A 15642-nucleotide genomic window follows, 5' to 3' on the forward strand; every position below is an offset into this window, starting at 1 on the left:
ACAAGTCTGCCTTATGGAATTACTTTCTAATGAGTCAGCTAAATGCAGTATCTAATTTGAAGCAAATGCAGTGTTGAGGGGTTTTGTTGTTTACACATTTGAATTGTTAGTCCTCAGGTTACAACAGCAATTGGGACTGGAATTTCCATTGCTAAGTGATGCGGTCATAAAGCATGACATCACGTGACCACATCACTTAGTGATGGCAATCCTGACAGTCCCAGTTGCTGTCATAACCCTAAGACCATGCAGGTCATTAAGGAAGGACTTAACATTACCTCATCATGGGAAGATGTGGGAGTTCCAGGCAAGTAGGTCAGCAGGTGAGAGCTATCGGTGGGCAGACAGGTGCTGCGAGTTGGTGCTAGAGAGTGCAGGTCGGCGCTATGGAGGGTGGGCAGGTAAAAATGTGGCAGAAGCAACTTGTGACCTCCTGCCAGCTTCCCCATTGACTTTACTTGAGGGGAGCTGGCAGGGAAAGTCAAAAATGGCAATCATGGCCCAAGGGACACTGCAACCATCATAATGCGAGCTGGTTGCCAAGTGCCCAAATTATGATCATATGACTGTGGGGACACTGTGACAGCTGCAATGGTCATGAGTCCTCGTTCAGCACCATCATACCTTTGAACGGCCGTTGAACAAGTGGTCATAACCTGAGGACTATAGAATGTCAGTTTAATCTATGCAAGTAGAACTATAAAATGGAACCGTAAGTTTATGCAAATGAAAATTTACTATTTTTTGAAAGAGTAACAACTATGATAACTAAAGACTAAGAATCAAAATACACATTACAGAATACTGTTCCCACTGAGTGCAGTATTTTATTGATGGTGACCTAACAACCAGATTACAAGACTCTTGAGAGCCCACTGACTTTATAGTCAAGAACTTAATCAAAATAAACCCAGTATTTGCATTTGACAAAATAGTAATCAGTTAACCTTTTCTTTGTTGTACAAAATAACTGTATTGCACTTACTCTATTCTAGTTACCTTCAACCAGGCTAAAGTGCTATGATCAATGTTGGCTGCAATTTAGCATCATGTCCTATATAATACTGCAGTTCTTTATTTTACACCAAAATAAGATACAGTATGAAGCAGCAAAACATTTGGGGTTTATGTATTCATTTTCTCCATATATTCAAGTATAATTTTATGTACCTAGTTGGCTACTCTTGTATATTAGAATTCCAGAATGGGTAAAGCCTGTTTTACACAAATGCAGGAATCCATTGCATCTGGTTAACCCATAACCATTCCTATAATTCAAAAAAGAGAACATGGTATTTGAATAAAAGAGATGTAGACATACAGCTCAGTTTTATGCATATTTACTTGATACCACCTCCTACTGTATTAAATAGGATTTACTTCAAAGCAAAGCACTTAAAGAAGTATAGTTATACAGTTCTCTAGGATTCTTTCTGGAGGAAGTTTCTGTAGAAGGGAAGTATAAAATTGACTTTCTAAGTTCAGGTTGTAAACTGAGAATAATCATATGGAAAGAGATGTGAACACAAGCAGGACAAACAGTATCTCTCAAGCTATACAACATTCCCAATTTTAGAGAAAGACAATTTATATCTAAGGTGTTACTGTTATAATTCAAGAAGGAAACTATACCTGGTAGCTGAATAACAGGCTGATTTCATATACTTTCAGTGGCTTACTTCCGCCTGCAACACTGTCATTGTCTACTTGATGGATGTAAATCCAGCCTATTAAGTCTGGAGATAACATTCCTGATGGGGAGGAATCAGGACTGATTTAAATCCCCCGATTCAAATTTTATAGAATTTTTGAGATGGACTTGCCTAAATAGTTTCACAAGAGTCACAGACTGAAATTGCTATTCACAGTTTCTGCTGTTGAGCTTCATTGAGCTTAAATAAGCTGATTTCCATTTTGGGATCTTCAAGATTTTGAACTAGAAAAGAAGAAGAAATAATTAAAATGGAATAATTAAGAAGTTATCTCTATTTTACTCCTATTACTTACTCTTACCTGGAGATCACCATGCACAATCCCATTGTGACAAATTTTCATTTGTAAAGCCTTTCTTCCAGACAAGATTTGCAAGTTCATTCATTAAAAGTAAGACAAATCATAATGCAAACTTTATATGCCAGAACATGGAAATAACAAAGATTTACCATTGAAGTTATTTTGCTGGTCAACAAGAGCAGCTTGCTTATCCGTTTCTGATTCTGCCTCATTTGTATCTAAATTGTAATCAGCCCGTTTATTATCCTGGTCCACTCTTTTGATTTCAAATTCACCTGTGAAAACAAGCCAAGCAACAACTTCATGCATCTTAAAGTAGAAAAGTTGTCTTCTGATTTTATTGCAAAAACATCTTTTACCATGTTGAGTTTTCTGCACAATAATACATATGAAGAGAGAAAACTGCACTGAGAATGTAATTAATCATATGCATGAAAGACTAAATCATAATTAGCTTTCCATATTATGCTTAACTATGGTTTACTGAATGAATCATAACAGCTGGATTTACATCACACTTAAGCTAGAATCAAATCCAATTGCAATTTACATTGAATGCCACGTTTACAAATGTATAGTAACATACAATTCTGTAAAAGTAGACTTGATAAATTATTCCACTTCCTCAAATACTGCAACCCTAGTACAACATGGAGAAAGCAATTTTTATACTAACCATTTTTATTAGTTTCCTGGTCATCCTGCTGCAAGTCATCATTGAAGAGTTCCTCTCGTTCAATTTCTTCATCAACTTCTTTTGCTTTTTTGATATTTTGGTGGCCTATAAGTTCTGAGAATTTGCCAGTCTGGCTTTCTACTGAAGCTTCTCCAAGTACATTTCTAATTTGCTCATGGTGATTCAGCTCTGGTTCTGGTTCGGGAGGAACTGCTTTACGATCTCTGCTAGAAATAGAAGGTATTTGTAGATGGCCTTGATTGAGAAAATCCTCCTTTTTCCTGGACTTTTCATTAGTAACATCACTGGTTCCTAACATAAACGAAATAATCATTTTTAGAGCTGATTTAAATATTTCAAAAATAACATGAATGACAATTTTTTTCTTGTGTTTGAATCATAGAATGGGAGGTTCAAAGCAACAAAACCGAACATTCTTTCAGTTCTTGGGAGTTGATTTGGGAGCTTTAAACATAAAAAAACAAAAAACGTATGAGGCCAATTATTCAATCTGCAGCTCCAATTTTGGAGATCACCATAAGTTTCTATACATGACTAGGATACACTGTGATATGAAAAAAATACAAGTTGTTCTCTGCACTGAGGCAAAATCCTAATATTCCTCTAACATGTAAGGAGTTTCAGGCCCAAGACATCTGGAGGAATAGTTGGAGAAGGCTGCTGTACTGTAACAGTGGAAGAATGGGCAAGATGCACTCTTTGAGGTTGGATAAGAATCGGTTAAATTACAATAAGCTATTGTTGTTGCTGTCATTACATTAAATACAGTTTATTGTGTCATCTGGATTTATATTAGTTTATGGTTAAACGATCTTCCAAAAGGGGAGGAAAAAAAGAATACAAAGTGTAAGAGTGTTTTTTCCTCCCTGTGGAGGCTTCATTTGAGAAAAATGGTCACTGCAAACTTTTTATTGTTAGGACAGCAAATAGATTTAAAAAAAACCATTAAAGCCAGGATGTACTCAAACCCAGCAAAAGATGTATCAACCAAAGTGGGAGACTGGCAAACCATGGCTAGCTGTAATTTGCCATATGTTCACTGGGTGAATATAATTAATGATTAATGCTAAAACATACTTACTATGCAGTGCTAAATTGGTCAATATGTTAATATAGATAACCTAGGGTTTTGGACATGATAAATCATTTGCATAAGTTCCTCTAGCCTTTAAAATCAGCAACGTATCCTCAACTTTCCTTTCACAAACATCAAGCTAAACATAATGCTCAGGTGGGGACCTTGAAGAATGTACGTAACAAAAGAATGGGCAATTCTGGGCTGGGGCCACAATTCTCTGTTCCAGCTGGGTGGCAGGCCGAAGGGGATGTGTTGATTTCACTGGAAGACAGTGGGATGAACATTTTCAACCTACTTTTAATGGGCTTGGGAGCTTTTAAAACATGGGAAAGGGAATGCTTCATCTTGCAGAGGCCTTGTGCTCCAACGCCCCTTGTTGCCACAGCATACTTTAACTAGAAAACTGTATTGCCAGAATGTGTCCATTTTAGCCTGAATTAGGCCCATGGTCTGTGGATAGCTCATCTCAGGGGAACATTTGTTTTTTTGTATAACTCTATTAAAGTTTACATATCTGAAGATAAAAAACTAATACGAACTAAGAAAATATAAAAAGCAAAGAAAAAAGGAAATAAAAAGAAATAGAGAAAAAGAAAAAAGACAGAAAAAAGAAGATATATAAAAGATGACCCTTCTCCCCTCCAGACGTATAAACAATTTCAGTAAGTTAACACCTCCAGTAAGGAAAAAAAGAAAAAAAAATCTCTTCTTCCCATATCACATCCCTTCTTAATCAAAATAAATCATTTAATTCTAATTAGCAAAGATCTATTAAAAGCTACCAGAATTAGCATATACATTTTAACCTTAATAAAAAACAACCATTTTATAATCCAACTTATCCCTTTCTCTAAGAAATAAACGAAAACTCTCTTCACTTATAGACAAATCCTTAAAGCTTCATCATACAGCCCTGATCAAGAAAAAAAACCATAACTACCAGAAATCACAACATATAAAATTTAACCCTGATCAAAAAGATTCACTTTATAGAGCTTCTGTTTCTTTTAAAAGCTTAATCTTTAACCTTGTCGAATTTTGTTGTTTATTCATTCAGTCGCTTCTGACTCTTCGTGACTTCATGGACCAGCCCACGCCAGAGCTTCATGTCAGTTGTCGCCACCCCCAGCTCCCCCAAGGTTGAATCCATCACCTCTAGAATATCATCCATCCATCTTGCCCTTGGTCGGCCCCTCTTCCTTTTGCCTTCCACTCTCCCTAGCATCAGCATCTTCTCCAGGGTGTCCTGTCTTCTCATTTTGTGGCCAAAGTACTTCAGTTTTGCCTTTAATATCATTCCCTCAAGTGAGCAGTCTGGCTTTATTTCCTGGAGGATGGACTGGTTTGATCTTCTTGCAATCCAAGGCACTCTCAGAATTTTCCTCCAACACCACAGTTCAAAAGCATCGATCTTCCTTTGCTCAGCCTTCCCTATGGTCCAGCTCTCACAGCCTTATGTTACTACAGGGAACACCATTGCTTTAATTATGCGGACCTTTGTTGAATAACGTCCCCCAAGTTAATTTCTTATCATGCTTTTGTTTCCTTTCAGGAGCACCCTCAATCATTTCTGTTTTTCTCCTCCCAGAAACAACTTCATTGGTTTAACACACACTTTTTTGTAAATCCAAGTTAAAAAGTCTTTCCAAGTCACTCTTCTGATTTATTATTTGTATGATCCCTTTCCTTTGATTCTGCATTCTGACATCTTTTTTCCATATCTCTCTTGTACTCTGGCATTTTTGAATCAGTTTTCAAAACCACAGCATCTCCTTCCATATCACTTTTGTAGTCCTGTTTCAAATCCACATCTGTAACTGCCTCATTCTCTCTCTTAGCCAGTAGCATCTGTTCTTCTACTGTATAGCCTCTGTTAACTCCATTTTTGTAGTAGCAGGTATTTTTCAAAGTTCAGGGGAACATTTGTAACTGTGATGCAGATACCAGGACAAGCACTCATACCGCTTATACTTATAGATCATATTTTCTGTTTTAGCCAGACTTAACCTCTGGAAGATAGAGAATGAGTAGCCAGGATCCTAATCAAGGTGGCACATTAGAAGAAAACAAATAATTTTTCTGTTAAGGATTGAAATCCCTTGATTTTATGGCAATGGGTCTATTAATCAAGGGTAACTATAGCTACGTTGCTGGAGACTAGCAGCAAATAAGGATAGATAAAATTAAGGCTGCATCAGAAAGAGGAACTGGACCCATTGTGGACTTTTAGAACAAATTTTACCTTTACAAGAGTTGATCAATGAATGAATTATTATAGCCAAAGGTCAGCCCCTTAAAATACTGTAGTTTATAAAAATTAAAATGTCCAGACAATAAAACAAACAAACATAAAAGCAATGCTGAAAGAGAGGGATTATAAATTTTGCTGGCAACTACTCATCTGTTGCTGTGCTCTACACAACACTGCACAAAATTTTGCTATCTTTGGGTCACTTTGAAGATTTGCTAGATAGTGTAATACATTTACTATGAAGATCCCTATCATCCTTGCAGTTTAGCAAGACAAATCCAGCTGTTTCAGCCTCCCTGAGCCACAAAACATAGGGTCCTGCCTTCCAGAAGAGGAGGTGAAAGGGCATGAAATAAAGCTTATAAAAAGGTTTCTGCAATGGGCAAGCAAATCCAAGATGGCAAGAAAGTTGACTTATTCCAGACTCAGGTTCAGACTCTAGAACTGAACATCATCAGGGAGTAAGTTCACCTTGCTTTGCCATTCAGTGTCCAGGCTTCATTGCTTAAAAGTACTCAGCTTGGTCATAGTTCAATGAAAATATCAGGAAAGAAGTTTCCAAGTCAAATGAAACTCATCAGAGGAGCCAACCGCATTGGACAAAAGTTAAGCTTTAATGAAAGATCACCAGCCAAGATCATCAGCCAAAGATCATCAGCCAAGCACAAGTCTCCACATTGGATATACCAACCATCAATTAAGCAATGCCATTTTATGGGGCCCAAATGGTGTGCCTTCTCTGTTGCTGTCTATGCCCTCTGGAATAATATCCCCCTGAGATCTGTATGGCCCAAGCCTGCTGGCTTTTAGAAAAACACTTAAGACTTGGCTCTTCCTGCAAACCCTGGGATATGATGGGATATGATCCTGCTAATCATGGATATGTGTGGTGTTTGCAATTGATTTTCATCCTCAGCACAGCTGTCTTTTTAATGTAAAGTTTGGTGTTTATCACTTTTAATTCTATAAATACAAAACTACCTTTCAAACAGAAGAAACAATAAGGTTTTAGCATATCTTTGTCTGGATTGTATTGCATATTCAACTTGGATTGTATTGCATATTCAACTTGGGCCTTCTTACCTGAAATATGCAGAACTGCCTTTAGTTATATAAAGTTTAAACCATATTGTATAGATCACATACCATAGATCATATAGCAGCAATACAATTTAAACTAATGTAATTCAACAAACAGATGTCACACTCCCTCCCCATTGTCCTAAATACTTCTATTTTCAAGGCCTTCCTGAAACTCAAGAGCAAAGTTCTTGTCTAGATCTCTGGCAAGAAACTGTTCCAAAGGGTGGGCATTATTACAGAAAAACATAGAGCAAAGATTCCCTGAGCCATAGCCTCTACCTCCTGATCCAGCAGTATCAATGAAACCCCCAAATTGTGGGGAGAGTGCAAGGAGAGTGCAACTCATCCAGAGTAATCAGGGGAACAGTTAAGAGTTCCAGCTGGTTTCTCTTTAAACCTTACTAGCAAGCTTGTGTTTTGCATGTAGCTTAATTATATTGGAGGCCTTAAGCTTTTTGCACAAAATTTCTCTGAAGACAGAATCAAGGTGCACTTAAAAACAACAAATGCTGTACGTTGTGCCACTTTGGGTTTCCTAAAGTTTGTTTTTTTTAATCAATCAACACTTTACTGTAAAGTCTGCTTGTTCCTCACCTAGAATGTTCACTTGCCCAACCAGTCACTAACATCCAGCAAGAAACATAACTTTGCTTAGGCTATGGATCCAACCCAGAACTTTTTAAGAGAAATAAGACAAGGCAATTAATAGCATTTTATCTCATGCAGGCCAGCTCAATTTCATGTTATGAAGCTTCTTTTATAAACAGTTGAATAATCAGAGGATTTCTTTATACATTGCTAAGAAGCAGCACAGTGTGAAACAAGAGATTAATTTTCAAAATAAGAATACCAAAATTAATGTATTTGCCCAACAAGATGGTGAGGGTTTTTTTTCCTGAAACATTTAGACTGTGAATTGAAAGGGAAGCAGTCCTCTTGAATTCACCCTTCTTTGGAGCATGGCCTCTGGTAATGCATATATACACATATTTGCAATATGCAAAATTCAGCAACCAAATGGAACAAGAGACTCTACAATATTCTCCAGGCATGCCCTTCTGGGGGCAGTTTAACATATTCCAGAAATAAATTCCACAGACTGAAAATGGTTCAGTATCCTGGATATGGCATTCATATTCACATTCAGTTAAGTATTTAAATAACTAATTTAACTGTATGTATTGAAAACACAGTCATGATATTAAACAAAATTTGTGAATTATTAACTGTTTTAAGCAATGGTTTGATAATGATTCACTATTATTAAGGGGAAATAGGTTATAGGACTTAATGCTAGCTTAACTCATGACTTATAACTCAGTTCCACATTCCACATTAAATCCTAATGACTAAATTAAAAACTGTATCATTGTTACTGCTCTATTTTTACCTTTTTCTCTGTGATGATTCAATTTTTCTTTGTTTATTATTGGTCTTGATGGATCTAATTTCACAGAATCATTAGACATATTTTTTTCTTGAGGCTCATTTTCCTGGTTTGTCAGATCATGATTCTGAAACTCTGCCTGTCCAAAAGTCACCGTCTGTATATTAGCCTTTTAAAAATAAAAAATAAAAACAGTATTTTCCTCTTTTGTTTTATATTGACAAATGTCACAGAGTAGCCTGTCCCCAAATTTTATCCCTCAGAAGTTCTGAACTACAACTCATCTGATTCGCTATTCTGGGAGGTATAGTTTAATACACCTGGAGACACAAGGTTGGGAAAGCTGATGTAGAATTATTTAGCAGAATAGTGTGCTGGGTTAACATATTCAGAATATATTTGAGGGCATATCACAAAACCACACTTCTAAGTCCAAATTGTACTTATGCAGAACTCTTGGATAACCAGAATCAGAAAAAAGGGAGAGATCAACATGGTAAAAACTAAGAGAAACTTTCAAATGTTGGAAAGGATGCAAGTGTTGGAAGTATGCACATAGAAACCCCTAGTATTTTCAATGCAATTACTTTTCCTTAAGGACAACTGTAATGGTATCCTAGTACAGCTTGTCCAGAACACAGCAGTGAGAACACACCACCCTGAACACAGTGGTGTTGATTTCATGATGAATGAAAATCACTGAAGCAAGTGAAACTTCATCTGTGTATGTGAAATGGACCTATATTTACTATCAGAAACTGAAGGTTAAAGTAGTCATTTTTTCAAATAACATTGAGCACATTTCTCCCTCTATTTGAAAAACATGCATTGCTTTTTTATAAGAATGAAGAACCAAGTAAACTTATTCTTGTCTTCCATATTATGTGCCTAACCAGTTTGATCTGGCAGGTTGGCGCACTCTGGGTTCTATCGATTAAAACAGCCTTTCTCCACCTTTTGACCCCAGAGGAACCCTTGAAATATTTTCAGGCCTTGGGGGAACCCTGAACACTCAGACTCAAATATAGGCCAGAAGTTACAAAATTATTATATTCGTTTCATGTGTAGGGCTGTATATATGCATTAACTGTGTTCTTAAACTGAAAATAAAGAATGAAACTTACCTCTTTAATGTGAAGTTGCCTGAATTTGAAATTATTTTTTAAATAAATCGTGATCTCCCAGGGAACCCCTAGTGACCTCTCATGGAACCATAGGTTTCCATGGAACTCTGGGTGAGAAACCCTGGATTAAACAATGCCACCTATCTGTGGCTTCCAGCAGGAATGGCATTCTGAGTGGCTGTGCCTGCTGTTTCGGCAGGCGGAGAGGGCAGCACAGCGGCTTTTCTTCTGGCTCAGGCAGGCTTTCCTGAAGCCCAGAACCATTCTCTGGACCAAGAAGAACTCATGGAATCATCCCATTTGTCCTCCAGAATGGTGGCTTGCAGCCAGGAGATTGCGAACAGTGCTTCATGGTCGACAGTAAGAGCTCCTGGGAGGCAGGGACGTCATCATTTCCAAGCTGTGTTGTAGCCTTAAAGGGACACTAAGAATGGCCACCCCGTTTCTAAATCACCAATTTATTTTTTTAGTATATGTACCCCAAGAGAGGCTCTTTACAGCGAGGAGAAGCTGTTTCTCTTGGTGCTTAATGCTATTTTTGGGATTACTTTTTAAATTTTCTTTAAGTTTTGGATTTCATTTTCCTTCAAAAGGAAATTTCAAAGATTGAGTGAATAACTGCCTTCCTGTTATTATTTTTGTATTAAATTTGAAGATATTAGCATTTCTTACACGTTGAATCGGCTGATCTGAACCTTCAGCTTTCTGCCATCACTTTCCCTTGAGAGCAGTCTGCTATTCACTTTCACTCTGTGTAAACAACTTTCAAACTTTCCCTTATCTTCTACTCTCGCTGATTAAGTTCCTAGGGGGCACCATAATTTACTGTGTGAGACATGGAGGATTTCAAACAGATCCTTTTTGACCTTCACCAGGACTTCAAACAAGTATCTTCTGACTTTTATTAAACCTTTGTGCAAGATATCCAGGACACTGTGGAAAATATGATAGCTAAAATGTGCCATCAGGTTGGGGATCTGCTGGATGAAACTGAGGAATTTAAGAGTGACAGAAAGGTTTCTTTTAAGACTGAGCTTGGGATTTCTGTCAAGATGCTGAATGAAGATTAAATAATGGAGCTGGAGAAATCTAGGGGAGAGAGTGATTTGCAAGCTATAAATAGGGTCGATCTCCTGGTGGAATGCCATGAAAACAACCTGGAATTTTGGAGGGGGGCAACTGGGCTGTTTGATTTTCTTAACAAGAAAGCTTGTGCATATCTTGGGAATATGTAACTGCTCTGATTTATTTTGAAGTGGGATAAGGGTTGAAGAACATTTATTTGGCTTGCCTTAAGAACTTGACTGATGTTATTTGTCTTTAAAGGTTTGGACTTACTGTTTTGAATTGGCTTTGTTCTTTGTGTTTATTAAGATTTTGGGTTTACTAAGATTGAGATTATTAAAATTGCTACACCATTAAGTGTAATAGCTGACAACTTATGTGCCTTTTAATTTGATTTTTATTATAGTAGACAAAAATGTATAGAATAGTGGTAGGAAGGGAATAATTAAATACGTTTTATCTTTTGGAGAGGAGAAAGATGTTTAGGAGGTTTATATGAATTTTTCTTTTTTCATTTTAATATAAGGGGGAGGAGTAACTGTACTTAGTGATTTTATTATGTGTTAAAGGGGAATGATTTATAGAAATAATATGGTGTTTTGGTTTAATATAGAGTAAGAGAGAGATTATGGAAATTTTTTATATCCTTGATGTTAAAAAGTTGGAAGCCACATCTTCCTGTAAATTAAAAAAAAAAAATTCTTCTCTTGTGTTTCTGCACTTTTTTAGTTTTTTTTCTTTTTTGTAGTTATTTGTTTTTATCTTTCCTTGAAACTTAATAAAATTTACTATATTTAAAAAAAAACAACAATGCTACCTATTGGGACCCTGGAAGCACGCCTTCTCTGTAGCAGCACCTGTCCTCTGGAATGAGGTTCCCCCCCAAATTCCATCACCTCCCGCCCTACTATTTTGAAGGGCCTTAAACACCTGGCTCTTTGCCCAGGCCTTTGAAGAGGATAATTGATGCCCCTTTCTTCCTTTCTGTTCCACTATGAGTTTATTTTCTTTGCCATCGTCTTTTTGTCTTGTGCTGTTTTTGTGTTTTTTTGTATCGTTCTTTTTTAAAAAATGTTTTAACAATTGTAAACCACCCAGAGTTGCTAGGAGTCAGGCAGCATATACATTTAATATATTATGGTTGGTCACAGTCAGCCAGATATTTAGAGTGGATTTGGCACTTTTCTCCAGCTATCAAGTCCTTCCCAAGGACCTAGGATAGGCAGATGTTAAAAATGATAAAAAGTGTTGACCCTACTATACTGTTCTGAATAATGAGATAATTCAATTTGCATAAAACTATAAACATCTACAACAAACATTAAAATCTTACTTGGTTTTTTCTTGATATATTTGTAGTATGTTCCTTCTTATTTTCTTGTTGTATCTTGCTATCTTCTGGTGAGACTTCTACCTTTCCTTCACACTGTTCTTTCAGTTCCTTCATCTTACGGACACACTGAGACCTTGAAGCAAAGAACAGAATATAGAACAAACAATATACATAACCTATAATCCACAAACCAATGTGTTGTTATAGTTACTGTTTGACAAGAAGTGGGGAGACTCAGTTCAAATTACTGCCCAGCCATGAAGCTTATTGAGTGTCTTTTGGCCAGTCACTGTCTTCTCAGAGACTCAATGCTATCTACTTAAGTGTTTTGACAATAAAATTGGCCATGAGAGAGTGGGAGAGAGGCAGGGAAATGTGCATACTGCCTTGAACTCATTAAAGGACAGATAAACATTATGAAGAGATAATCTGAATATAGCCTGCCTACCATATATTGTAGCTTGAAGGTTGTTTGACAACTTTCCTATTCTTGCAGCCTTGGAAAGATCAGAAACCAGAGATTTACTGAGCCCTTGCTTGGCTAATGTACAGTAGATAGCTGAGGAACTAAATAGTTTAAGCCTTTTTTACCTGAGAAGAGGTAGCCTTTTTTCATTCCCCCTTTGACCTCTCTCTTCCTTCTTTTGCACTCACCTTTCAAATGGTATGTATATAGTAAGTAAGAGCAACCAAATATAACTTTCATTTTAACTGCAGGTCATGTATATTTCTTGCTCATTTGATATGTAACTACATAAAGTATATTAGTCCAAATACCAAGATTCATGAATCAGTTAAGTAACACGTTTAGATGTAATGATCTATAATGCAACTATAACTTCATGCTGAAACTCCACTGACTTCAATAGGACTTGCTTCCAGAAATGTATAGGATTTAAAAATCTAACCTACTAATTTCAGAATAGAAAAATTATTCATATTCAGACTTAATGAAAATTCTATTTATACTCATAAATTCTATTTATACTCATAAACACAGCTAATGCAAACTTACATGTCAAGTGAAAATTTTCTCTGGAGATTAGTCTGATTATTCTGAAATCCGTAGACGTCGAACTGAAGCTTTTCATATTCCCTCTGCAATTTTTTCAAATGCTCTGCAGCAACATTGTTGTTTTTTTAAAGGAAGAAAACACATAAAAAGTTATGAAAGAGCAAAGATTTGTTTCCACTAGTAAGAGGCTGGTCCATAATAGTTAGACTAAAACCTATTTTGTTCAGTCTGCATGACTTCTGCTAAATAATCCTGTTTAACTAAAAGAAAGGTCCATTTGATTCAATACAGTTTATTTCTATATGTTTCAGACTGCAGTTTTAAAAGTATAATTGCACGATTCTCTTCCAGCTCTCTCCTCCACTTGATTTTATCTCCCTCCTTTTTCTCTCTTTTTACACAAGAAAAATGGATATTGGAAGAGTATCTTTCATATGCGTATGAAAAAAAATATGAACAACATTCTCCAGGATTAGTCAAACTTCCACAGAAGCCTTTAAATATATTTATTTATCCAGTTTTATTTATATAAACATATAATATTGTCTGCTTCTATGCTGGAAACCAGTAACAGACCCAGTATTTCTAACTACTTCTGATTTTTTGTTTATGATTTCAGCTTCTAATATTGTAACAATTTATGATGTAAGTCCTTGAATCAGTGTTGTTTGGTATGTTGGTATTTATCTGTACACTTCTCCATATGCTTCTGCAGGAAGCCACAATGACAACACACATATAAATGTCACAAATTATGCAATCTGCATAAACTATGTTATGTTATACAGTTTGTTATTTGCATGAGGTCACAATGCATGAGACATTACTTGCTTCCTTGTACCCCCTGCAGATATCCATTTGGGACCATATCAACATATCACAAATTCTTTTTATTTTAAGGAATAAACAAGGAGATGGCTGATCCTTCAAGAGTGGCCTTGAGACTTTTTCTTCAAGCACTGTTTTTCAAGTTCCTTGTTTCAGCCAATTATATATGAAGCTTACATTCTGAACCTATATTTTCTGGTCTTTTTTTACTGTTTTGGAATGGAAAAGTTGTATCAGTAAATATAGAATAAAAGTTGCAATGATGATACTTTACTGAGATTTACCTTGAAGATTCTGGATCAGCTGATCATTTATTGTGACGTTATTTAGTAACATTTCCTATGATAAAGAAAAAGGGGAAGTTAAGTGATTGAAAGTTAATCATATTTAGAGCACATAAGTCAGTGTTACAAATCACTTTACTAATTTAATAGAACTACTATTTTCAGGTATTTTCCTCTAAGTGTAACTAAGTCTAAGTCTAAGTCTGTAAGTGTAGCTAAGGATTTAATGTTGAGCCTTAACATTTACTTTCTGCATTCTCCTATTATTATATAAATGTTAATTAAACCTTGGAAAGTAGTATTTGTTCCTTATAATTGCAACTGAAACAGATAAAAAGAACAAAGATTATAGTCTGGATATGTACTTTAGCAGTCTGCATTGGAGTATTACCAAAACCTTGACTAGATTTTGAAGAAAATCAAAATTGTATTTGCTCATCATTTGATCCTCAATTCACTTAAGGATCACCTCAAGTAATAAGTAATTACAACTAATTCCACCAATATTTTCTCTTCCAAACTGGACAACTATCCTAATTCAATTTTCTTTTTAATTACATTTATCTACACATTATCTCTATATGCATTTTCCCAGACTTTTATTGCAATCCCTAAACATGACACCTTTTCTTCAAACTATATCAGTTTAATTGCCAGCTTTGAAATACTGTATTTGTACCACAAATAAGTATGTGACACAAACTCAACAAAATTATACCTGGACAAATTTAACTCAGACAAGGGGGAAAAAAAATACAAAATGCATATTGCATTGCTGCTTTTTATTATGCCCTCATTTTTAATAAACTTTTGCTCATGAAAAAAAGAAAAGACATACTATTATTACTGCTAGCGTTTAGTTATCTTATAAAGCAAACTTGTCAGTAGCTGCCTGCAATACTTGGCCCAGCTGGCAGGCAGAGCAGATGGTACAAGGCTGCTTCCTGAAAACCTTCCAGGTAAAATCTGTGTAAAATCGTCTAGACAACTAATTTAAGAATGGATAAACTACTTTTAAGTAACATGCATATATTTGTTAAGGGGCTTATGTAACAGTTAATGTTAATTGTGAGCTGTATTGCATTTCTTTGTAAATTCAGAAGAGGACTTCAGATGCAGAAACAGTATCTCGAGAATTATATATTTTTATTTTAAAAAACAGGTCCAAGTTTACAGTCTACAGGGGGAGAGACTCGTGAAAAATGCATAAGCACTATCTGAAAACTGCTTAAGCAATCCAGCCTACGTAAGGATAAAGCAGATTTGCCAGCGGCCAAAATTCAAACCCTCCTGGCTATTGAAAGGTACTAAGATATGCCTATTTGATATACCCTGTATTTAAGATCAGTTTGACTAAAATTATGATGGAAGCAGCAGCAACTATTTGTTGGTTACAAGGAAGTGAGAAGAATGCTCTGCGGGTAGAGACCATGGCTGGGGAGACTCTACCCAACTTTGGCTGGGACACCAGTTGTTGAACTTCC

The 15642-nt window shown here is 36.1% G+C and overlaps 1 protein-coding gene across 3 annotated transcripts in view; it reads right to left on the reverse strand.

The window, feature by feature from the left end:
* Nucleotides 1-807: 807 nt before the first annotated feature.
* Nucleotides 808-15642, reverse strand: part of GOLM1 (golgi membrane protein 1) — a 54033-nt gene continuing 39198 nt past the window's right edge. For 2 of the 3 annotated variants that reach the window (XM_063295195.1, XM_063295196.1), the window contains 7 exons: nt 14159-14213; nt 13047-13149; nt 12032-12164; nt 8513-8678; nt 2690-3001; nt 2163-2288; nt 808-1936 (listed from right to left, as the gene is read on the reverse strand). In XM_063295195.1, the coding sequence (XP_063151265.1) occupies nt 1863-1936; nt 2163-2288; nt 2690-3001; nt 8513-8678; nt 12032-12164; nt 13047-13149; nt 14159-14213 (969 nt within the window). In that variant the 3' untranslated portion in view covers nt 808-1862. The remainder of the gene's footprint in view (nt 1937-2162; nt 2289-2689; nt 3002-8512; nt 8679-12031; nt 12165-13046; nt 13150-14158; nt 14214-15642) is intronic. The other variant, XM_063295197.1, reaches the window with a different exon arrangement.

This window comes from Candoia aspera, chromosome 2 (genome assembly GCF_035149785.1).
Source record: "Candoia aspera isolate rCanAsp1 chromosome 2, rCanAsp1.hap2, whole genome shotgun sequence".
Classification (NCBI taxonomy): domain Eukaryota; kingdom Metazoa; phylum Chordata; class Lepidosauria; order Squamata; family Boidae; genus Candoia; species Candoia aspera.